The sequence below is a fragment of the Colletotrichum truncatum genome, assembly GCF_014235925.2.
Source record: "Colletotrichum truncatum strain CMES1059 chromosome Unknown Contig_0002, whole genome shotgun sequence".
NCBI lineage: Eukaryota > Fungi > Ascomycota > Sordariomycetes > Glomerellales > Glomerellaceae > Colletotrichum > Colletotrichum truncatum.
This window is the reverse complement of record NW_027222399.1, coordinates 4323314-4348158: the sequence shown is the minus strand read 5'-3', so window position 1 is coordinate 4348158 and position 24845 is coordinate 4323314. Positions and strand designations below refer to the sequence as shown.

The following is a 24845-nucleotide window of genomic DNA, read 5'->3' as shown; positions in this document are numbered from 1 at the left end:
TTTACCAACTAGGTTCTTCCCGAGTTTAATGCTATCAACATTCGTTGAAGGGGAACCCTTGACAGAGAAATCGTACGTTCCTTCATGTCTCCGCAATTCTGGCTACTACAGGTAAGATAAGGTAACAGGCATGTTGCATACACCGTTAATAGTGATCTCCGCACTCAATCATGGCACGGGCTCCAAGAAACACAAAGCATTGTCAGAGTCGGTACCGATGACTTGGATGTGCATACCACGAAGCTGACCGTCCCTGGCCTGCGGCGGCTAGACTCCCTTTCTACTCCCGGCGTTGGATGGCCTCTGCAATAAGACAACAGAGTCCGTCGCACAACCCTGCTGTCCAAACAGACAAGGAACGTCGTGTCCCTAAATACGGGATGATCTTCTGCCTCACCTTTTTCCGATGAATGGCTGAAGACGGGTACCGCAATAAGCCCTCGAGGTCATCCACGCCATCTCGCCATCTTGGCGTAGGATAGGACCTTCAGAGTTGGGTGCCGAAGGGATCGATGTGTCTCTGACGAGGGCTTGTAGGTACACGAATAGTTGTAACAACCAAATGATCTCCACTGACGGCAAAGCGTCTGTCTGGCAAGGAACAAGTGTATGTCGGGCTCCCGCTAAAATAGGGGGAAAAAATATTATTCACGAAGAAAACCAGACAAGAAAAATGCACTGCCGCGCTATGGCCGTCAGGCAGATGTGGGGGATCCTACAAACACATATCCAGAACACCGTGGTCCCCTCCAAACCTCTCCCCTCGCTTGCGAGTTTCACAGAAAAAGAAGAAAAAGCCTTTAAATCTCCTAGCCCCAGTCCCCATGGGAACACCGTTGGAAATTGTGCACGTCCAATCCTGATTCTAACCTTGAGGCAACATGTCGCCCAGCTGCCGTTCGAGCCGCTGTTACGACACCGAGTACTGCCACTCTCCCGTCGTCTTGTTCATATAGCCCAGCCGCTGAGCCGCTGTCGTGAAGTCCTACTCTTCGTGCACGCTGCCCATAGCGCCTGCCCCCTTGTTTGACTTTTTACCCAGCTTCAGCAAGCTGAGCCTCTTTCTAACACTACCTCGCTTGACAACGCCGGGAGACTCCACCGATCGATCATCGCTGTACTGGCGCTCCTTCTCAGAGTAGCTCACGCCAAGGTCTGAACTTTGACGCCCGCCAGAGTCTGTCACCCACTCGCTTGTGGCGTCATTACCACCCGTAGTACGCTGGGCATCGGGCGTCGCAGTCGTGGTACGGAAAAAGCTCCGACGGTTACCGTTCTCCTGGGTCTTGCTGAAACTCCGACTTCTGTTGCTGACAGTTTCATCCGCGTCACCGTTCACATGGGTATCGCCATTGGTCTGTTGCTGTCCCAGGGAATCCTTCCTACGGCCTCCGAGGAAGCTAAGCCGCGTGCCGCGGGCTCGTACAGCTATAGGCGCAACTGTCGCAGCCTCTTCCGCAATCACGCCGTTGGTGATCATGCCGTTAATGCTCTGAGGCTGAGGAGAAACTTGCTCAGTGGACGGCGATGATCGACGCCAGGTCGGGGAAGCCATGGATGACTCCCGACAAGGTTGCGGAGGTGCGAAGAGGGCGATCTCGGGCGCAAATGTGCTTTCGAAGTCTAGAAGAATTAGAACTAATCGTCAACAGTGTTGCAAGAACAACGTACATTTCTTGAGCTCCTCATGTTTTTGGTTGAGAATCTCGTTCGAACTTCGGGAAAAAGTTCCCAGGCACCGTTTGATCATGATAGCGTGGTCAACTAGAGCCATTTTGATGGCGTTGTCTTGGGGTTCCAACTCCACCGCCTCATCCTCTTCTTCGCTATCATCTTCGCTGGGAGTGGGAAGCAGTTGACGGTAGCAAACCACACTGTTTTCGGAGTCTGGGTTGACAGATATACTGATGGCATCAAGGAGGAGTTGAGCATTCTCATGATCGCCGTCGGCTATCTGTTTCTCAATAACAGTCATCTCTTGGGTTTTCCTGACAATTCGCTCGAGACCGGTTTCGCGGGCACTAAGTCTAATTTCCTTGGTGTTGACGATCTCGCTTCGCCGCAAGATTGTCGGGAATGGGTCCGCGGTGGTGAAGACAAACTTTTCTGCGTAGTGCTCTTCAACGGGCCCGGATGTATTGCGCTTGGACGAAACAGAGAAGCTTTGAGGATGGGCTGATAGGAGATAGTCACGGATGACTTGAGGAACGCGAGCGCGCTGGAACACTTGGTGGTTAAGGTCGCGGTGGGGCGTAATTGCGGATATGACAAGGAACTGGCCTTCGACGTCGTCAACATCGCCGCCAGTAACGATTTGAGCAGATGGGTACTGCTCCTGCATTCGATCCGTGAAGGCAGCGGCACGTTCTGTCGGGGAGCCCTCATACACGAATTCCTTATCGCGGAGACTGGACGGGAATCCAAGGCCCTTGTACACAACCTTGAAATATTTCGGCACGAGTTTGTCGCTCTTCGAAATGGTCTCATAAATAGTGGCAATGGCGCGCTCAGTCCTCGCCAGTTTGGAAAAGTCGAAAATGTTGCTCTCGTACTGGGTCCGCAACTCTTGGTAGGCTGCAAGAGCGCTGCTCCAAGCCTCCCCATCCTCGAAACGCTTGATCATGTCGAAGTAGATGCGCTCCTTGCGCTCAAAATGGGTCTGAACAGGAAACTCGGGTTCCTCCAAGGCAGGAACCTGCTTTGTCGGATCCCATGCATAAAGGTCGGCGTGGAGGCGCAGTGCCAGACCGGCCTCGCAGTGGTTCCTCGCCTCGCCTTGAAGAACAGCCAGCTGATGGACGTATCGAATAAATATTTCCTCTTTTTGCATGTCTCGGAGAAATTCCATCAGTCTGAGGCGGTTGATGAGATGGGATGCCTCGCTTGTGACGTCGCCACTGTGAACGGCCACAAGCAGATCGAGGAACTCGTCAACGGTAGCCATCAATTCGCTAAGACTTGCATGCAGAGAATCTTCTGGTATGGCTGACAGAGGCGCGAACCTCTCCAATACCTCGTTCACGAAGAGTTTCTGCAGGATGCTTTCAGTCAAAGGTTTGGACTTGAAGTAATGGTCGAGACAATCGATCATCTCAGTCTGGATGGCAGAAAGGTCCTCGCTCAAAGTCCACTCGCTGACAATCATGGTCTGAAGTACTTCAACTGCCATGCGTCGAAGGCCTTCGTGCACACTAAGACAAAGCTCGACGATTGGACCGACCAAGGTAGGGACGTATTGAACCTGGTAGCCGCCCATCTTGGACAGGCCGTATCGAGCCCGCTCGTCACTGCTCGTCTCCCATCCAATAGCCTCCCAGGTCCTCCTCAGCAGCTCAGCCCCATGTTCCCTCACGTCGCCGGCGATCTTCCATACCGCCCTGCGCTTTTGTTCGGGGAAAGTCTCCAGTGCCAGGGAAGGGCTGCCGACCAGCTTCAACATTGTCGTAAAGAACATCTTCCAGAGTTCCGTGTTGAAACTCTCGGCCTCGTCAGGGTGTGGTAAAAAAGACTCCAGCAAGATGCTGGAGAGATACTGCAACGTCTTCATCGTAGACTTGTGGTGATAAATATGTACGCTCAACCATTCTGGTGGGAAAGCCTCTCCCATCAGTATGCTCATGTGTACGCGAAGGGTATTTTCTAATAATACAGTTAGGTCTCCTTCCGTCAACTCCAGTTGCATGCCGCTTGGTGAATTTGAAACAGCTGAAAGAATGGCAGAGAGCTCAATCAATGCCTCATCGAATGTGCATTCTTCCATTATAGGTCTAGACGGGAACGGGTATGATGTCGGAAACAAAAGGGAAAGACGGTTGCGCGGCTTGATGTCGGTTGACACAATAGACAAATAAGAGTCGATTATTTTTGGTAGGTAGTCGGGAATCTCGGCTCCCAGGTTGTCGATCTGGCTGGCGAGAACGGAGCAACAAAGACGTACTTGATCTTTCCACAGATCGGTAACATCTTCGTTATGGCCCCAGTGCGGTGCGATCCATCGTACCGTATTGGCTGTGAGGGCTGATTTTTGATCCGGCCGGGAGAACATGTCGAGCTTCGAGTAGTTGATGATCAAGACTAACTTGTACAGCACCAGTTTGCCCTTGACATCGGCGCAGGAGTCGAGAAAGTCGATTGCAATATGGAGGATTTCTTCAGTGGTCAAAAGTCCAGTCAGTTCTGGCAGCCACGTGTGGAAGTGCTGAACAGCCAGGGTCTGGCTGCCGACTAGGACCGGGGCGTTGTTACGCATCATGGCATCTAGAGCCTTGAAAATGTTTCTCAGCTCTCGGGTAAAGCCAGGTGTGGAGCCTGAAGTCGTGATACCTATTCCAGCTTCCTTGGCCTTCTGCTGGCCCCGCGCGTGAGTAATGAATTTCAGGATATGACGAACAACCTTGAAGGTAGAACGGAGCTTTCTTGACGTCTCTGGCTCGGTGGGTTTCTCAAGCAAACGCGTAAAAGACCGGACGAGGCATGCCGTGGCGAAGGGGTAGTTGAAACGATTTTCAGCGTATTGGTCAACCAGGGGGCCTAGATTGAATCTCCTGTCGTGCACGATACCCAGAACTCTTACCAACGCAGTGAACACCAAGTCCTCGTACTCATCGTTACCGGAGTGTTCGACCAGGATGCCGAAAAGTGCGTCAAGGACATCGCTGAGGAGCTTGACGACCTCAATTTCCGGTACGAAAATCAGGTGCTTCAGGAGAGCGGGAATCTCTTCTTTAGGGGCGTCCTTCCACTTGATCAACCCTAGTACCACCCTGTCTTGGGAGAACGTGGTGCTGCATAGGTATGTGTCGACACGCAGGATTGCCAAGGGTCCGGTCACTTCGGCAGAATGTTCATCGTTCCCTCTGGCGCTCCACTGCAGCGAGAGGTACCCTCCTTTTCCGGACGGGCCTGCTTGGGCGGTGGATGTGTACTCATCAATCTTGTAAAGCAGCAAAGCGTGAGCACCGTCTCGGACAAAAGCCTCTTGGTTCCACAACGGCATGTGGGCAACCGCGAAAGGAGCATTTGGCATCTCAGACAGGAACATGACGAGGTGTGAAGTAAACACATCCTGTGGTGGAACTACAAGTCGAACGGTCTGTCTCCAGTGACCTCCTCTGTCTACCGCTGTGGACTTCCACGTAGTTAACCCTTCAGTGTTGGACGAGGAGAAGATGCAGTTCGGTATCTTTTCCCCGCTCGTTCTCCGGACTTCAAGAGTAACCTGCATATTATTTCCGTGTACGCTGCTGGAGAGGGTAGTTGGGTTGCCTGCATATCTGGAAAGAAGATTCTGCTTTGACAGAGCTGCGGTGTCGAGAGTGACATAGATGTCCGATCTCGGTTTTGTTGGCGCACCCGAGAAGCCAATCTTATTTGTTGTTCGGACCCCAGCGAGAAGAGTCGGTGTAACCTTGACTAATGTTTCCACGTCTGGATGATTAAAGGGTTTTAGGTGAACTTGCACTCGCTCTGTTCGACGTGACTTCTCATAGTGGCCATTCGGGCTGTCCATGAGCTCTCGGATCAGGACGTCCCAATCTTCATGCAGGCCTTGTTTCTCGGTAGGGATCGTAAGCGAGGGTGACCATACGCTAACAACCTGCTCAACTTCGTCTTCCTGCTTCATGAGCGCATTAAGCTTCAGCACACCTATGCCCACTGTGCGCTCAGCCATGTGGAACCCTGCCCCAGCGTCCATTGACCCTCTAGTTCTTGAGCCGGCCGTGCTGGGCGGCGCTGCGCTATCGGTACCATCCTCTTGGGTTGACGGGCGGCCATCCATTTGTTCCGTCACAGAGTCCAACCTTGATGCCGCTCCCCCCCTTGAGAATGCCGAACGTGCCGTCTTCGATCCCCACATTAGACTCCTTCTAGAAGACTTGTTATTGCTGGCGGAAGGCGGCTTGGCAGGGTCCTTGTGTGCCCCAGCCCCCTGGGATTTGGCGCCGGAACGAGATTCTGGCTTTCCGCTAGCTGCAACTTGGTGAGAAGATCGCACCTTCACCACGAGGTAAAGATCCGTTTCCGCCGAGGCGACATCGCCAATATCTTGTGAAGAGAGATCGGCGAATATGGTTCTCGTCTGGCCAGACTTGGAAAGAGTGCCAATTGTTCCGCCAGGGGGTATATCGATGACAAAGCACTCAGAGAGGGCCGTCGCCTGTTCTCCCACCGGCTTGGCCACCAGGTAGACAACGAGTGACGTTTCTTCGGCGGACGCGCCAGCAAATCCCTTAACATCGACCAATAAATGATGCAGCGCCGTCGGCTCGGCTGTGGGATGTGGAGGCTCATCCAGAACGCTCATGACCGACTGCAACTTTGTCACCTCCACGACCGAATCGTCGCCTGTCAGCACCCGTCCGCGCTCTGTCGGGTCTCGCACTATGACTTCTCCTCCACATAGCTTGTTCACGCGCACCAAATCCCAGACCGTCTTTTCTCGGAGCTTGTCGTATTCGTGTGTTGTAAGAACATTGTGAAGGAATTGCTGTCTGCTGAGGTTGAGGGTTGTGATCAGATGCGACAGCTTGTCGAGACGAGAGTACTGCCGGGACAATACGAGGCTGTGTAAGTTTGTCGAGTGCCATTCGCGTAAACAGCTGGCGATTTCGTCGATAAGAGGCTCGGCCGCCGACGTAGGAGTCTCGTCGCCGATTTTGAGCATAGGCACAGGCGCGGCAGGTCGGGGAGCATCCGGGTCCCGCTTGACGGGCACGGAAAGCCGTCCTTGAGTGCCATTGGGAAGCTCCTTGAGAGGTTTACGGCCCTTCAGTTCGATCTTGGGTCCCCGTAAACTCTCGATCGACTTGTGGCCATCCACTGACGCCCTCTTCTCGGTAGTTGTCGGCGTTAAGCCGCTCTTGCCTGAATCACTCCCAATGTGGATATCATCATTCGCTGTCGTAGCATCATCGCTGGCGCCGTCTTCACCGTCTTCCGTTTCATCGGACTCGCCCAGGACCTCGCGCACCTCAACACAACTCCTTGGGAAGATACCGCTGAAGACACGAGCCTCGAGGGTCTGCCCCTTGACAGAGGTCAGTCCGGCCAGCAGACTGGGAGGGGCTACCAGGTAGCCACGCAGCCAGTTGCCGTCAGGGGTCTCTTCGATTATGTACAGTTCATCGCCAATCTCGAGGGGTAGGTCGGCCGGGCCTGAGGCGGCGAAGGGGTATGTCGCGACGGCGAAGGCGATTCGGGGAAGGGGCTGCCAGGGCATTGAATGATCTTTGGGTCGACGTCAGGCCCGAGGCGTCGTCGATATCGAGGCTGATCGGGGTCGAGAATCGGGATGGGAGAGGGATGAGGAGGGCAGTTGGCGTGGTAGCCTGGCTCGAGTGCACCTCGATCTAGGTCCAATCCAGGATACAGGTTGCAGAGCATCAACAGACTGGGCTGTATGATGTGGTCTAGTCTCTTGAACCTGTGGACCCTGCAGGGCTGACGTGGTGTTTGAGGTGGCCTCGTGGGGACGATCGGCTATTGCTTCATCAGGGACAGAAGAGCAGAGGCGGGTCAATCGACAATCGAGTAGGTCAGGCAGGGAGGGTACGAGTCTTGTTGAGGGACGCAGCACTGCATACGGGTGCAGGGCAATGCGAAGAAAGACGTGGTGACGGAGATGTGGGGGTGAAGAACGATTGAGTAGGTTGTTGACTGCGTAGCTGATAGTAGCCGTTGCTGCTGCTTGCTATGTGGTCGTGGAAAGATGGAGCAGTTCCAACTAGGGTATCCGTAATTTCTGCACGGGGGTTGCTGGCGATGGAAGGGGAGGAGGAAAAAAAAAAAAAAAAAAAAAGAGGAGGGCCAGTGAGGAGGCGGCAGGCCGCGATCAAGGACTCCTAACCAAAGGGGTAGCGGGGGGTATCAACAATAGAAAATTGGCAAAACAGCGAATGACAGGTAAGCGAAGCGACAATGTGTCGTGATGGACGACGATTAGAGTGTCCCAAACAGACGTGTCGAGAAATTTGAGTCTGAGGACCGGAATGGACCGAACTGGAGGCGGAAGAGAGGGCAAAGGAGAATCAAGACACAAGTGGAAGGGGGCAGGGGAGAAAGCAGAAGAAAAAAACCCGCCCAAGGTCGTCGTTGTCGTCAGACATGCAAAATGATCACTGGGGATGAAGAATTTCTGTCTGAGTTTGGTGGACGGATTCGGGAGGTGCGATGACCATCGCAGCAAGAGGCAGGTAATGTCGACCGTACCTTCCAGTAATCCTCTGTCTGTACTATAGTTCGCCTAGGCCAACAAAAGCAAGAGCCCCTGAAGCACACAGGAACGGCAGCCAGGAAAGGCAAGGGCGGGTTGTGCTGGTAGTGTGGTGGTGCAGAAAGCAGGTGCAGGTACCAGGCGTGGGTGCAGGTGCAGGTGCAGGTGCGGGTGCAGATGCAGCAAGTGCTGGTTGCTATGCGTGCCGTGCTTTCTGAAAAGCGTGGTTCTGGTGCGTGTGGGGTGGCTAGCCTCACTGTGAGTGGTTGGCTTAAGGGAATCGACTTGGCCTGGGCTGACGCTGGGCTGCGCCCTTAGTGGAGGGAGGGGAAGGGGGTGTGGGTGTGGGTGGTAGAGGACAGGGTGGGCAGGGACCATGAATTAATCAGAGAGATGGGAAAGGAATGCCAGATAGGTTCGGTTCAGTATGCAGAGGGGGAAGGAGAAGGGGGGGGGAATAAAAAGAGCAGACCATATTAAATTCACTGTACGGAGTAGCCATTGTTAGAACTACACTTACTAGCTTACGTTGAGTTGAGATACTACGGGGGGAGGGGACAGAGCACCAGACATTGCTGCTGCATTCATCCATCGCTCAGGCACGCATATAATTACAGTGTTGGCCGGATACATATAGAATGACATTTTAAAATCACCTGTATACAAAATGCAACATGCCAGCCAGAGACTGGCTACTGAGCAATGCGCCCCAAAAGAAAGAGAGAAAAAAAAAAAAAAAAAAGATTGACCACCAAACATACCGCGTGTTTGATTATCTTCGGGAGAATCACTCTAGACCAGACCGGAAAAGAAGAATTACGATCGCTACGGTCAGGGATCGTTTTGAGTCAAGCAAGCACTTTAAGGCGGGATTAACAGTCTAGCCGCCTAATTGATATTTAACTCTCTTGTACAGGACCATGATCACTGCAGGGTATGTCCCGTCCCGTCTCAAACCGGCTCAGTAGACAGACGAACACGCACGCGTTACGCGATGCTTGAAATCACGCCCATACTAAGGTGTAGATGAGCTTCATGCAGCGCCTGGACCATAAACCCTGAACCCTTTAAAAAAAGAAAAAAAAGTTAATGCTCAGACACTGCAGAGAAATAAGAAAAAAATAACAACGAGCACAGACAGGCGGGATCTAAGTCAACAACATGTGATTCCAGCCAAACAACAAAGCCCACCCGTTGGCCCTGCGGTTGAACTGTTTCCCATGATTCTCTCCCACGCCCCCGTCCAGTGCCACGAACTGGCCGTCGCCGTTGTTTGTTGTCTCTTTTATCGCCTCTACCACTGTTTCTTATCTGCATCGTTGATGTTGTCATTACCGCACTTGGCTTGCCTCCCATGCAACTGCTTTTGTATCTTGATCTACCCAAGGTACTTTGGAGGGTCAATCCAGAATCCAGAATACAAACCTACGAACCATTGGTCCTCTCCACTCTTTACTCATTAAGTTTCTTTCCCTATTTAGGGAAGATGCCAGTAGACCTTGAGCTGAACACTGAAAACGGTGGACCCATTTCAATGGTCAAAAGCTTGTGGTTGGCCGGGTGCATGTCAGTGTCTGGTCCGAGCACCCGCTAGCCCAAGATAGCTCAAACAGTGCATAGTGGTTGTTTTTTTCTTTCCTAGGGAACTAACGTCCCTAGGGGTTCCTTCTCGGAACAATCTCCTACCCATCCATCCATCATCCCTTCCATATTAGGGGGGGTTGTGTGACAAGCCTGGAAGGCAAGGGAAGGAGGGGGGAGGAGTATGAGGAGGAGGGAGGAGCGACCCAGTGGTTCCTGCATTTTCATACCCACATTGCAGCATAATTAGTATAGAGCCGTTTCCTGCTCCTCCTCTTTGCAGCCCCCCAGGTTGGCGCAATGACTCCTGTCACTGCCAAATCCAGAATTCAGACGAACACCAGCATTTATCCATCTCCAGTTTTTTCTCTCTTCCAAAATTGCTTCAATTCCTTCGCCGCATCGCTCACCTGAAAACCACATCAAACTTGTTATTATTGCCTCCCCTCTGCCCGGGGTCCCACGCCTTGGCCCCTCGGGTGTCATTTCGCACCCATCCTGCGCAACCCATTTTCGCCTCCATTGTCCACCCCAATTTGTGAGACACCAACATCTTCAACTCTCGCCCAAAATAAATATCCTACCCTGTCCAACCCCCGCCGCCCCCAGGTCAACGCTTGGACCTAGCTGGAGCGCTCAATATGCCACCCCAAGCCCTCGGGATCCTGTTTGTGCGCCAATCGAAACAGTAGGGTGTAGTACGGAGTACCTGTCCAGAGGTTTCGGCTGAGTTTCTTCGGGCGTGTGTTCGTGGCCACTATTGATACCAAAATCCTTCAGCAGGCGTCGGTTACCCAGCTGTTTCCACAGCATTCTTATAAATGTTGCTCTGGTTTCATCTTCACATGCTCGGCCTTTTTTTTTTTTAAATAGATATATAAGAAAGAAACAATCACCTCCATTGGCCTGGTGGCTTAACAAGCGCCCCGTGGATTCCTGTCCCAGGGAGGTGGAACATGCGGCCAATGCACGAAACATTCCCTCGCTTTCAACTTGTTTAGCAATGAATGGGCCAGGTGAGACTACCTACGGATACAGGGGCGGGAATGACAAGCCGCCGTCGACAGCGCCGATCGGTGTTGGGTAAGAAGAAGCGTCTCTCGCCTCGGACCGGGACCGAAATGATGCTGCTGCGGCAAAATTAACCCACTACCAATCACCCCTCGAAGTTGTGTTCAATAGCTGCTGCCGTTGTACGGATACGGCCTTTCACGTCTGAGCATTGTTTCCACCCTGTCGCTGGTTCTCGGACGCCCCCCAAACTCCCTTTGCCTTGTCATGAACATTTGTCGTTGCACAACGCCTTCGAAGCCAAGCATTCCCTGCCTTATGACACCACCATCACAATCGAATGCGGTTTGGCCACTTGCGACTTTCTGATTGCAGCACTTAAGCTATCAAGCGATCGAACGGCATTTCCGATTAATCAAAGACAAGGCTGCGCTTGTTGATCATCGTTACCATAGACGACGGCATCGATGACGCGCCAGTCTCAGTTGGCACCAACCACGTGGCGTTGGCATGGCGGGAACTTACTATCGTGAGAATGGCACGATGCCCTTCTTCAGTTCCTCATCGGGTATAAGTCATGATCATCAAAATGCGAGACGGTACAATTTGTCGGAAGATGCGATGCATAATGCGCCGTTTGTCATCGTCCAATGCATGCAGAAGTAGGTCACATCCATGTCTGAGACTCTCCGGACAGTTCAACGCCGGGAAGCCACAACCGCAGGTTTTATCAATCGGTCTTTAGCACCTCTACTGCTTTCGCCCATTCAACCTATGCCTCATCATACGAGACTTCGTCCCATCTAGACAATTTGCCATATCCCGCGAATAAAACGAAATCACATTGGGGCGGAAACACTGCTAGTGTCGGCTCATTAAATTTACAGCTTCGGCATTAGCGATGAGACCGAGCACTGCCGACCATGCCACCCAGGCGTATGTGCAGACTACGAACGACGCTTATGGCGTTGCCTGGTTAGAGGTTGCATATTTCAATCGAGCGAGCTCAGATGCGTCCAGTTTTTTTATTTGGCTAGAACCAACGCTGCCGTCGATGTCCAACGATTACTTGGCATCACCTGCCACTTGCTGCACCTTTGAATTGGCCCGTGGCCCGCGTCGTAATTCGATAAGCTTCTGTCAGACGCAAGTTTAGTCGCTATGCACGGCCAAATGCCCTCCACATGGTGCCAACATAGCCTCAAAGCTCCCAGAGTGCCTTGAGGAGCTATCGACTTCGGATTCAGTTTGATCAGGTAATTTGCAATGCTCACTTTCGTCAGCCCCGCAGCACAATTCATTGTACACAGCTTTCGTCGAGTATGTGCCGTAATGTTTGCGGCTCCGCCCGTTGACCTAGCAATCATGCGTGTCAGACAGGTAATTTTACAATGTTCATTGTCTCTCGACAGGCATGATGCACAACCGATGAAATCGTCAAGCGGGTGGGAGAAGCCGTGTCACTGGCATGCAAAAGTTCGCTTGTTATTCTAAGAGCATCCGTGAAATCCATAAAATCAGTTCCGGGCAACCAGCGTCTCTGACGCGTGCGGGTATTCGCTGTCCACGCGTCACACTTTCGCGCCTGGCTAGCGTAGCCTTGCCGAGGAATTCCTGATTCTCTCAACCTCCTGGAAATGGCCGGCCTTGGTCATCGGGATAAGCCGCCAATGAAGACATTGGCTACATGACTTGAAGCGTGATTATACCAAAGTTTTGGACTCAACATGCCTTCTTGGAAAACGAAGCAGGTCTGACTATGCATACCCCTAAGCATATCAAACACACAAGGAGAAGTGTTAGCTAATCTCATCAAGGAACATGTAGTTTGTAAGCAGTAATACCCAAACACAAGGCAATACCTCGTAAGCTGTCGACCATGGCGCGATTTAGTCACACGAAGTACCGGCTCAACTCCAATCAAACCTACTGCCCCGTCTTCAATATTGTCTGATTACCTTTGGACGAGTAGTAAACCACTTGAGACACCAAAGTTTGCCATGTACTCGATATGGCAACCTACAAGATCCATTAATCTTGCCTCGTTTTGACTGGCTTTATCGCATCAGCTACCTTGGCAAATCCTCGGAAGCTCAGCTCAAATTCTCCTCATTATATCATCCAAACACCACACCGCTTCCCACCACCGCAGTTCTCAGTTTGCCATGTGAACATTATCAGCCTCCGCTCACCTGTCTCATCCAAGCTTCCGACCCCTGCCACCGCCACTAAGACGGACGTTTCACAGGGAAGCACAAATCTGCGCTTATAATGTTGTGTTCACTACAGCAGAGCCTCAGTTTTGCCAAGGGCGGGCTAAAGTCGATTAGCACTTTTATGTTCGTTGATCCTTTCGTCGTACAATAGTCGTTGTGACACATTTAGTCTCTATGATTCGGGACGTGTGCCAGCCATTCTTAAAGACACAGGATGCTGCATTGTAGTCGAAGGAAACAGGTAGAGTTGAACAAAGTACCAGTCACGTACGGGTTGGAGTGCAGGACAAAAATCAGCTGTTAACATGAAATTTCTAGTTTTGATAAGTTTGAAGCGCAGCAGTAGTCGATGGACCAGAATTAGAGCGAATTTGGCAGCTTGGCTTTCTCGCCCCCGTGTAGCTTCTCAGCTCTGGGGGAAGTAGCGTGTCCCGGCTTGAAGGTGATCATTTATATAAGGAGGTATGCCGAGAAACCTCGCTTTGCAATCATGCTCACAAATATGTGGGTTTTTACCCATCTACCTCGGGTTAAGGTAAACGGAGCGGCTGAGCAGCATGGTCCAAACATGATGCCGAGCTTCCCGGTATTGCCAAAGGTTTTGTTGATGAAAATCACGGATTGTAGTTAACTGATGCTGCTAAAACTGCCAAGAACCCGTTTATGGATGAGTTAAGGCGGATAATTGCTTTGTACCCGACCCTTCAGGTTGGCGTAGCTTCTGGCGTTAAAGACTTGTTCTCCGCCAGTGGCCCAACACTACCGGACACTGCCGATGCTTAAGGAATTCCTCCCGTTGTTTCTGTTTCTTGTTCTGTGATTGCTCGTCTTTTCTAGGGGGGACATTGAGTCGATCACAGCTTTTGCCTGGTGATAGGGGCTTCGGGCTTACTGTTTCTATGAATGCCAATCCTGATATAGAACGAGTTGCCGTAATCCGGTTATGTGTTCTACCTAGGTAGGTTATATCCACTGATCCAGAGAGTCAAGTGAGTGATTGGCACTTGCCCACGCGAATCATCATACTATGTTTACTTGTGATAACTCAATGGGTGGTTTATCGTGAGTTTACGTTTCAAAGAATTTTCTATACAACTCTTTGAGCCTGTCGATATATCAGTTAGCGTAAAAGTATTGAGTCCAGTATCGGTGCTAGACGTGAAGCTATCAGACAACTTTGCATGGATTTGGCAGGTTGAATACCACAGTGTCTACTCAATTTCGATGTTTAGAATAGAATAGAGGCTGTTAAGTACTTGACACTTCCAGCTGTTGCAAATCTTTTCTTGGCTGTTCATTAGGAAGCCCTGCAGTTGTCCGTAGGTTGACTACGACTATATTAAGTTTGAACCCCTGTTCCCATGGGGTTCTAGGGCTGCTGAACCTTATTTTTTAAAGGACGATCAAAGGTAAAAATCAAGTTATTTCCCAGAATGGCAATTGACAGTCATACGACCGTTCTCTGTTGTACCATGATGGTTACGAAAAGTAGATGGTTTTATCGTAGCGGGCCTATGCGATATTTAACGAGGACTTTCTCCTCAGCGGCATCAAGAACGGAGAAGCAGATTTTTCCTTCATTTCCACGATGGCTTACTGCCTGGGATTAATTTGTTATGGAAAGGGAAGCTGTCTAACGAACCAAGCACGTGTTGCGTCTGCCCCGCTTCCAACCCTGAGAGTCCCGCTTGAAGCGGCCCGATCACATTGCCATCGGATCAATGACTCGCTTCGCTTGCATTTAGTCGAGTTCATTCCCGCATACATACGCTTTTCAGACTCGGAGTAATCCTGTTGTGCTCGGCTGAAGAGGACTTTCGACATGGCACCTGGTTGTCCAACCCGAAACGAGCTCAACGGCGGGGCAGAGTAGGCTAAAAACCGTTAGATTTGGTCGTTAACTGATAACGCATATGAATTTCGAGTCATGTGTCTTTAGTAGACAAAACCGAAAGGGTCAACTGCGAGCTCGCACATGGATGTCTAGCAACAGGGTGCCACTGCGTTGTTGGCTGCTTTGTCGTCTGTTACATGATATTGGGAAACTGCACCTACTTCGTCATGTTGCCCAGCCCAGTTCATTTAAACCGGTGCCCTGTTTATTTTGCTGCACAAAAGTCACCATTAGATTGTTAATATAAAATGAAGAAGAATAGAAGCCTCGTGTCCTGCAAAAGAATGCAGCGCTGGACTGCACCAAGCGATGACGACGTTGTTTTCGACATACGACGCCATTTGGCCTGGGCCAATGTTATAATAATTCCAAGACTTTCTGTTATAGTTACTCGATCCGCTAATTCGTACTCGCATAGTCTTTCGCACTTGTGGTACTCTCAAAGTGTTCATCCATTTCCCACCTATCGTTGACGATAGTTGCGAGTCATTTGCATTCGTGAATGTCGACTTAGACTGTTGGCATCGCTTGGCAAGCAAGGATAATCGAGCCGCCAAATTCCCTTGCACAACTAGTAACGTTACACTCTCCTGCTATGCAGAGATCTCTTAATATTAAGTCTGTTGAAAAAGGACTACTGCATATGGAGTCTATACGAAGTCTTAGTTACAGTGGTTTCCCATTCTGTCTGCCAAAGCACAAACTCGGGCGGGCGAGAGACTGGGGGCACCCTCACCATCGGGCTTGACTCCACAGCACAAGGTATTAACGTAATACAGCAAGCAATTGATCTCGGCAATAGATTCAGTAAGCCATCTGTCCGCGGAAAGAGTGCCGACGCCCAGCCGCTAATCTGTATGCGTAAGGGCTGTCGGCAGGACAAACTTTGTTCCAAATAACCTCTCAGCCCACGATTATACACAAGCGGGCCGTCGGGATCTTCCCGGACCACATACCCTTGATCTGCATCGATGTCCGCGGCCACCATTGTGTCTGCTACGCAAGGTTTTAAGCTACATCAATCCACCACCCCACGACCACGTGCGTGAGAAGGATCTTCTGTTCAACAGCCTCTATGCTTGAAAATCTCGCTTCTCGGGGAATCGCGGCGGTTTAGTCTATTGCGGCGTGCAACTGGGGTGTCTGCCATTTGAAGTTGCCTAGGTTGGGCAGGTAGGGAAAGAGAACTTAGTCATGTACGGCTCCTCTTTCACACAGCTCAATTGACTATATCCTCTATTTGGACTACCTCCGGTCTGTACGGAACATGTAGGTGCCACATTCGGCCGTGCCAGTGTCTGCGTTGCAGGGATTTATGTTTTAAGATCCTGGCATGTTATCAAGGTATCGCTTCCACTTCTGGTCAATACATCCTATTCCGAGTGCCGAGCCCAATGCTTGGTTGCTTGGTATAGTCTCCAGATGCACTATTATGAAAACGGCAAACGAGGAAGGCTAGAGGAGGCCTTTAGACGAACGAGTATAAGTTGATCGTGCTTTCTCGTGAGATGTCCCAGATCTAACCAGACACTTCTCATCCTCCATCATCGTCCCCTGAAAACCATCTTCATCCCGTATACCAAGCGTTCAGACTGGCTCGCCACCTGCCTCCTTAATTCACACCACCAAAATGCAGTTCGCCACCATTCTCTCCGTCGCTCTCCTCTCCATGGGCGTTGCAGCCCAGAAGATCGGCCCGAACGGCAAGCGCATCTGCGTCGGCGGCGCCATCTCGTGCCAGTACCAAAAGGGCCGCTGTGCCAACATCTGCGTCGACTCCCACCACAACGGCCAGGGCACCCCCGCCTTCATCGACCCCAACTGCTCGTGCCCAGAGGGCCAGGCCAACAACAAGTACACCGGTGCCGCCTGTATCGATGTCATCCGCGCCCTTGGCCGCGCAGGCTGCTAAACATTCGACCTCGGGTGTTGGGTATCTAGATTAAAGCAGAATCGTAGGAGGGACACGAGCTATACGTGCTGCTCCAAGGCGGGGAACGCGCTTATGAAAGAACCACGTTTGGTATGACGAAAATGGGCTTAGGGGGCCTGTAACTGAGGGCACAATGGGGTGGTCAGTTTTAAGGATGTCTCTTTTTCTGTAAATAATTGCTTCTACAGGTACATAATCAAGTGTTCGTTACAATATCTTTTATTGTTGTCATTTACGCGCTACTAGGCAATGCCCCATTTGCTGTGCGGTTAGGACGCAGAATATGTCACAACCAATGCTAGCAATCTTTTTATCGCTATTGCTTTTCCAAAATGAGTTTGAAGAATTTAAATACACCTAAATACTGAAGGAGTTTCTTCGGTTTTCACATAGGTATGTTGAAGGCTATATGGTTCTTTTTTGTTCGTCATGTTCCAGCGGAAATCGTCGTCTAGTGATGTTAATTAACTGCAGAAGATGGTAGTTGAACCCCCCCCCCCCCCCCCCCAGCAATTGCTACTTGCCAGCTTTAGTTAGTAATACACAGCTGATACTTAGTGTTAGTTGAGGTCCGCCAATCCTGGCTGTTCTTGATCTCAACCGAAACTCTAACTCGACGATTAACAACATCTGTCTTGGTTGCAGTCACTAGATGTTGCCCACAACTACTAGTTAAGGTACCGCATCGACCAATGAATCCAATAATGTACAAACAAGCTTGAATGTTGCAAAGATACTCGTTTCTCTAATTTCGTCCATAGATACACGCTCCATGCTCTCTTGAGCTTTGTAAATAGCCAGGTCTATGATGCTTTCAGGGCAACTGACGGCTTACCACAGCAAGCTTGATAATGATATGTCAAGCATGATAAGTAACCACATTCAAGCGGTACTAAGTTAATGAGGAATAACTAAAAGTTGATATGAACAGCCGTGATCCAAGGCAGTTGCCTGGTGCGTTAGCAGCGTATCAACACCGCATAAACTGGGTCTATCTCCAGTACGTCTTGGTAGTATACATAGATACGGCATTTATTGCCCGCATAGAGATTTTGTCTGGAACAATATAAGTTTCTGTCGTAATTCCTTCGACACAGATGTTTTAATTGTTCTTGATCGGATCGATTCTTACGCTAATGAACGTGACATTTCCACTGAGGTGTAAGTTTCTTTTTTCGTTTTACCGGACAGTGTATTAAACATTCTTGTTCACTTCAACGTGCGGGAATTCAATGTAGGAATTTTTGTTAGATATAGCCAACATTGCCTATCAGGTTGTCCAAATGTTTTCAAGGTTCATGGAAATGCTTCACAATAAGTCAGTGTTAATATACCGTTAGTATACTAGGGATATTCATACGGGCGTAAGGACATGGACTCTTGGCAAGGTGTTGAAAGTTTGTTATCTATAAGCCTTAAAGCTGTAGCAGGGAGAGTGTATGAAGACGGCTGTGTCCACCAAGCCTCACATGAGTAGGCGACCCTGACTTCAGCCCGGGGTTCAGATTGTCGCAACAGATACTGCGTAAACAGATAACTTGAAAACCCTTGCATTAAGGTCATATGCCAGTGAACTCGAAAATTGATGTAGTGGAGGTTGTCAAGTGAGCTGGCAGGTTTAGACCAAGATTTGAGTAAAATGCTTGACGAGAAACAAAGTAGTCACTTTGGGTGCTTCATAAACTTAAATTGCTATGTGGAATAACTGGAATAGCATATTAAATATTATAGCTGAGGAACTAGCAAGAGTCCTGAGTTCCAGTTGTCTACAAAGTGACATATAACCCTCTCCGTTCGGTACTCTCCACGTTTGATCGAAACGTTTTCATAGATTCTCGTGCGAAGCTTAGTTTCAATTGTCCTCGCGCTCAGGCGTGGCCGTGATTCACCATCAATTTGCCTCGAAGACCCGGTACAGGTTATACCCGTGTGAGTGCACTCATTAGCGGCCGTAGCCTTTGAGGTGCTTTTCCGATTGCAGAGACTTATTTCTCGCACCAGCCAATCGGTTGGCCCAATGACTTGCACTTGTCGTAAAACAAAGGCTCGTTGATATCAATCATGATCTTGCAACTGGTAGGGTAAGGGCCCGCTAATGGCGTGAGAAGGTAGATGGGTCAATCACTTAATGATTCCAAAGAGAAAGAGTGAAGCTGCAAGCTTACCGACAGTTCCAAAATCAGGGCAGGCACCCTTAGTGGCATCCGGGTCACTAACCCTCGCCGTGCCGGTGTCTCTGCCGCAGTAGCAGGTCTTGATGTCGTCTAGCCGTTTGACATTGTCTGCCGGAGCAGCGGCGACGAAAGCGGTCAGACCCCTGTGCGCAATGTTAGTTGAACTGTGCTGTGGTGAAACGAAGCGTAGCATGCTGATTTGACGAACATCAGGGCAACAGCGGTCTTGAGGCAGAGCATGGTAGTTGGATTGAGTTGGAAGTAGTAGTTGACGGGGAGAATTCAGATCGTGGTAGTGAAAATGAAGGCTGGCTTTCTTGAAGGAATGAGGCATGCGCAGTTCTTATACTCTACTGCGCCAGTACAAAGGCATGTCGTTTCCTCTCCCCTCTGTCAATTGAGCGAAGCCTGCAGGCGGGATGTTCCGTTATTAAAGTTTTCTAGACATCCTAATCTATAATTGCTGTGAGGTATCGTGAATAAACGAGCATGTTGATTGGGATCTACCTGCATGAGTCGTCGAAACCCCACACTTCTTGATGTAAAGTCTGGGAATCGCATCTGTTGACTATCAGCTATCTTCGCTAATGAGTCGCATAAGCTTTTTTAGATTAATAGTGACGCTGAAATACTCTATCCAGCGAGAAAAATTACGTGAAACCCTAGCACTGGGTTTACTCAAACAAAGACATGGTTGTCGGTTAGGCATATTCTCATTTTTCGATCTCATCCCCAAGCTCTAGATTTTATGATACCTTCAACCACCTCACCCCCGACGACGTAACCGCCGCTCTTGCTACTGCTAGCCATTGAGAACCCATTGCACCTTTCCCCCCAAAGTGTACAATAAGTCTAAGACGCGTTGTACAGATGCCACAGAGAGGCATTAATTGGACAGTTGACTCAATGTAAGGAGTGGTCTAGAACTTCATACGTGTTCATTTCAACAGTCGCAATTGTATTCACCAAATTCGTGGCGAGTCCACCCCAGTTCCAGTACACGTGTTAAGTGCTCACCCAAGCAAACTTTTTTGACCACTCCTGGGTTGGAAAGGCCGATTGTGCTCAGGTTTGACATGTAAATTAAACGGAATGGTTAAGTAGAGTCTTGAATGGCTATATGACAGTGATTTTCTGTAACTGGAATGCTGATAACTTAAACTTGAGCTCCAGTACATGAAATGTGATAGTGGAAAGTTGAATTCGGGGTTGCACCCTTTGTCCTGCATTTTGAGGAATTAAGCATTCAACCCGGCACTGACACGAAGTCTTGCCACAGCTTTCTATTCTTATTGACCTGTGTAGCGGTTCAAATGGATTAACAATGGGGGATCTGCTCCTTGCCCTCTGTATTACCGCAACTCTGTTTCGCGAGGCTGAAACATGGCAGCACCAGTATTATCATGGAGGGAAACAGCACCAATTCAGGAGCATCGGATTCGTCATGTTTGAAAGTAGTGGCAGAAGAGTGAAGTCAAGATAGGCGCTTCTGCGGATGGAATGACACGGGTGACTATTTGAGCGAATCTTTCATCACTTTCCCTACTTCGTCAGTAGAGCGGTTGATAGAGCAATCAACAATACTCTACAGTTAGCCTAATGACTCCAACAGCTATCCTGGATGCCGGTATTGACGCTCCGTTTTGCATTGACTATCTTTATGTGTTTCGATGCTGAGAAACGGTAGCCTGGTTATATGAGCAATATCAACGGTTGAAGGTTCCTGTAACCATACCACCAGTCTCAACAAGGTGGTCTCGACAACTTAGAAGCTTTTTATTGAAGCAACGAATGGGGGAGATTCAGCCACTCGAAGTTTGCGTAGAGTTGTTTCAGTTGTTGAAAAAAGTTCCAAATTTTCAAGCAGCGGCACTGGTGATGTCGCTGACCAGATGAGAGGTCTGTTCCATCCAGTGTTGCTTGACCTCATTTTGGCCAAAGATAGAAATTCCACTTAACATCCACTTTCTATTCCTCACTAACATATAATTGATTTCTTATTCCTCTACTTCCTGTTGCTGAAATGTCGTATCTTGTGGTGTCCGGGTTTGCTGGTACCTTTGGCATGTTCGGAATTCATAGAGAATAGACATCATATAATATAAGCATATAGTGCGACAAAACATGTGAATCTGATTGGCCGTATTCCACTTCCATCTTTGGAAAAAAGAATGAGGCTGAGGGCACTCTATGGGATAGTCTGTAATGGTGAGAGGTTGTAAATTGTCGTTTCCGTACTGCTTCATGATGTTACGGGCGGTGTCCCAAAGGAAAACTAAGGCTGCGGGTGCTTGGAAGTAGAGGCATAGCAACACTCTTAAATGAAGTGCAACAGAATACAACTGTGTAGTTTTTAGCGGCGTATCCTTTGCGTAAATGACACGCCTGGTACTGTATTCCTCGCTCCATATGACCCGACTCTACACGCATGACAACTTGCTGATTTTTCAGCTAAGAAAACAGGTCAATAGGGGAAAGATCTGCTAGAGAATCACGTGTCAACCGAAAGTTTGATCCAAAAAGGAGGCGAGGAAAGAGAAGAAAGTCAAGAAAACGCCTTTTACGGTTTGAGTTGAATGATTGGGTTCGCACATTACTAGAAAGGCTTTCCCCGGGAGGCATGCCAGGAGCAGGAACCAACAGTCAAGGGGGTGATTTGGTGACGGGAAGACACTGTGCCAAATGAAACTGTGAAATATAACTTCGGGGACATGTTCCTGGCGGGAACGAAATCGTCGTAAATCAATAGTACCATTCCAACAGATGCGAAAACTTTTGGGGTTTGTATTTTTCCCTCAAGCCTCATGTTCTCAAGATAATCACAGTGGAACCTCAACATGGGCGTAATGAAAGTATTCCTTCCCCGCGATACTAGCCCTGCATCTTTCAGTACTTCAAAACGTCAATTGACAAGAACAATGTCAAGGCATCAAAGTGGTCACTGACGGCATTCGCTGAAGATACTTGCTGAAACGAAGTGAACACGTGTCACAGCACAACGAGGAGCACCCACGTGAGTGAGATAACAAGGAGCAAGTTTCAAACTTCTAGCGAGAGTGATTGAAGTATTGGCGTTTCATTTGCTAGGTTCAATTTCGCCGAAGGAAAAAGTCGAGAATGGTGTCACTGAACGAATATGGCTAGGATCCTTGATATTAAAGTTGGAAAGAAGATTTGTAAAAAATAAGAAAAAAGACAAAAAAAAAAAAAGATATCAAGGCTGTTAACGAAGTGCGAATTTTTTGGAGTTGCCTGCGTAACTATCTAGATGCTGAACCTAGAGGTAGTTTAACATTGATGTGCGATATTGATTCCGCCCCCACCAAAATCAAAATACCAAGCAAGCCTCAGGGGCCGGCAAAGTGGTAAGATGCATTTGTAATTCGGACACCGAGAATCGGAAAGTATAGCTTACCGACCCCCGATATAAGTCGGGGGCCAATTCGGGGTAAGGCTGGACAACCCGGGGCATCCGGGACGGAGACATGTAGGCCTTCAATCCTTGTAGTATCTTTGGAATAAGCTCTGGCTGGCCCTGCATAGCTTACAATCACGGGCCGGGATTGATGGCTTCGCCGATGGCCTAGATAGGCTAGTGACGGGCGCCAGGTGGTTAGGTGGAAAAAAAAAAAAAAACACCATTAAAAAATTCTGACGCCTTCGGCATAAGCCGCGGGACCATCTGCAGGACGATAGTCCATTTTGAGAGATACGCGGTATGACCGTATAGACCACATCAGCGCGCGCGTATGGAGCATGGGAGCATGGGTCGATCTAAACTGGGATAGATGGTTACTCTAGAAAAGGACTAGCGGCCGCGGATAGACGAAGGACCATTTCTGTCGTCAGAGTATCATAATCCTCAAGTCTCGACATGTTAAACATTCCAGAGATTCAAGCGTTTGGGGAATAGGCCACATTTCATGTGAATCTTTGCCTTAATCATCAACAGAGACTGAGCGCGTTTGCGGAGAACAACATTGCCCCGGTGCAGCGGCTTTCAGTGCTGGCTAAGACCGAGCAAAAAGTCTCATCCACTCACGCGCCAAGTGATGATGTATGCCAAGACTTTTTATATCGAGCCATTGCATTAGGAGGCGGGAGACCCGGCCCCCCTGAGAGCAAATCGGGTCATCCACCTTCAGCTCCTCGCCAGTTATCGCAAATTAAAACTCGGTATTTTACAGTGTCCTCTGTTTTTGCTGAACCAAAGACAGTATGGCGGCGGCTTGTTGAGGAGACCGACGCCCCGTTGAATGGATGGTGTTCGGTGAATCACGAGTTGTCATCCACTCCTTCAGCTGTCAGCCAGCTAGTTGATCCCTCACATCGAAGACCAGCCCTCCTTATCGCTGACTATTGTTTGAAGAAATGATCTCGTGCGTGGTTTGAAGGACGCCGCATCCGTATTCGTCGGACGAGACCGTCAATGAAACTCCACGTCTTCAAGACGACCCAAGCGATGTTACAAGGACTGTAGGCTGCTGCCAGACATTAGGGGGTTGGCCGATTCCATGGAGCGGAGCGGAAATCTAGCGGGCGGCAGGCAAAAGGAGAAACCCTGCTTTTCATGACATCTTCTTCTTGCGCCTTGGGGGTTTAATGCCCTTCTTTTGTTGTGGTTTGAACCATCGTTGGGCCCACGAAAAGATTACGTGGTGGAACGGCGGAGAGTGGAATGCGAACGGACCAGACCGACAAGACGGATGGTCGGATGTCGCGGATGCAATCCTCCCCACACAGCCATCATCAACCCTTGCACCATTGGGGCGCTCATGTCATGGTGTCTTTGTCCCTTGCCCGTGCCGTCATCAGCATCCCTCGTGCCCACTTTCCCTCGCTCGCACCTCCAGTTACAGAGCCGCGTTTCCTAACCAGACGTCGGAGCTTGTTGTCCTATGGGGAGAACGAGGTGCTGAACGTCTCCATTTGAGACTGTTACAAACTGACCTCGGCTTCGAAAAGCATGAAAGAACGAGACTGAAGGTAATTAATCTTCTTCCGCGGTAGGACATGCCACGCATTGCTTGACGGCAGCAAGCTCTTCTTGTACGTCACATCACGCGTGGACAACCAACGGCGACCTGCCAACGAGCTTACCCGTCCGCTAAACTGAGCACGCGACATTTCGTCCCTTCTCTGTGTTCCGTTGCGCTGATCGCAGACCGTTGGCCACAAACATCGAAAAAAAATCACACCCACTCCGCCTCCACCCACCACCATCTTTGCCTCTTTCATTCAGGCAACATGTGCCAGGTACAGACCGTATCCACCTAAAGACACTGACCGACAGTGGAAAATGACTGCTGCGATAGGTATCCGTACGCGCCATGTAGAGGTAAGGTGTAACCCTTGGTGTTCGCGGCACTTGGCGGGCGATTCGTCCACGTCAGGAAAACTAGAATCGACCAGGGCCCCTAGCCAACCCGGGCACAGGCAACATAGTGTGGCCCCAGTTATAGAAAGAAAGAAAAAAAAAAATAGCCCACTTTCCGCCATTGGTTGCTCGGAAGTCCATTTTGATGAACAGGCAGAGCTTTTCATGTCCCGGCTCACGCGAGCTTTGCTGCTAGCACGTAGGGCGAGTACGCGGCTTCGATTTGCTCCTCTCTGGTCTCCTGCTCCTGAACCAGGGAATGGGAGCCTTGAGTCGCCCGCTGTGGATAGCCGTGGGCGGATAGGGTGGGAGTAAAATGGGAGGTAAAGTACTCCGTACTTTCAAGCGCATGGGGGGGTTGAGCGGGATTCGATGCACAATGCGAAGTCAACCTTGTATGGAGTGGTCGAGCAAGGTCCAGCTTGGTGGGTTGTGCCGAGCCTGGGC

The 24845-nt window shown here is 49.9% G+C and overlaps 4 protein-coding genes across 4 annotated transcripts; 2 read left to right on the top strand and 2 right to left on the bottom strand.

Moving 5' to 3' along the window:
- Window positions 1-985: 985 nt before the first annotated feature.
- Window positions 986-7219, bottom strand: CTRU02_204123 (sh3 domain containing protein; the record flags this gene model as incomplete). Its single annotated transcript, XM_036728216.1, has 2 exons — window positions 986-1623; window positions 1672-7219. 2 exons carry the CDS (start codon window positions 7217-7219, stop codon window positions 986-988), a joined length of 6186 nt encoding a protein of 2061 aa, XP_036579925.1.
- Window positions 7220-12272: 5053 nt separating this feature from the next.
- CTRU02_204122 (uncharacterized protein) lies at window positions 12273-12422 on the top strand (the record flags this gene model as incomplete). The annotated part of the gene is made up of 1 exon (XM_036728215.1): window positions 12273-12422. The coding sequence occupies one exon, from the start codon at window positions 12273-12275 to the stop codon at window positions 12420-12422; it is 150 nt and encodes a 49-aa protein (XP_036579924.1).
- A 4122-nt stretch (window positions 12423-16544) lies between these two features.
- On the top strand, window positions 16545-16826 carry CTRU02_204121 (uncharacterized protein; the record flags this gene model as incomplete). Its single annotated transcript, XM_036728214.1, has 1 exon — window positions 16545-16826. One exon carries the CDS (start codon window positions 16545-16547, stop codon window positions 16824-16826), a length of 282 nt encoding a protein of 93 aa, XP_036579923.1.
- A 2006-nt stretch (window positions 16827-18832) lies between these two features.
- Window positions 18833-19214, bottom strand: CTRU02_204120 (uncharacterized protein; the record flags this gene model as incomplete). Its single annotated transcript, XM_036728213.2, has 2 exons — window positions 18833-18939; window positions 19013-19214. The coding sequence occupies 2 exons, from the start codon at window positions 19212-19214 to the stop codon at window positions 18833-18835; spliced, it is 309 nt and encodes a 102-aa protein (XP_036579922.2).
- Between the last annotated feature and the right edge of the window lie 5631 nt (window positions 19215-24845).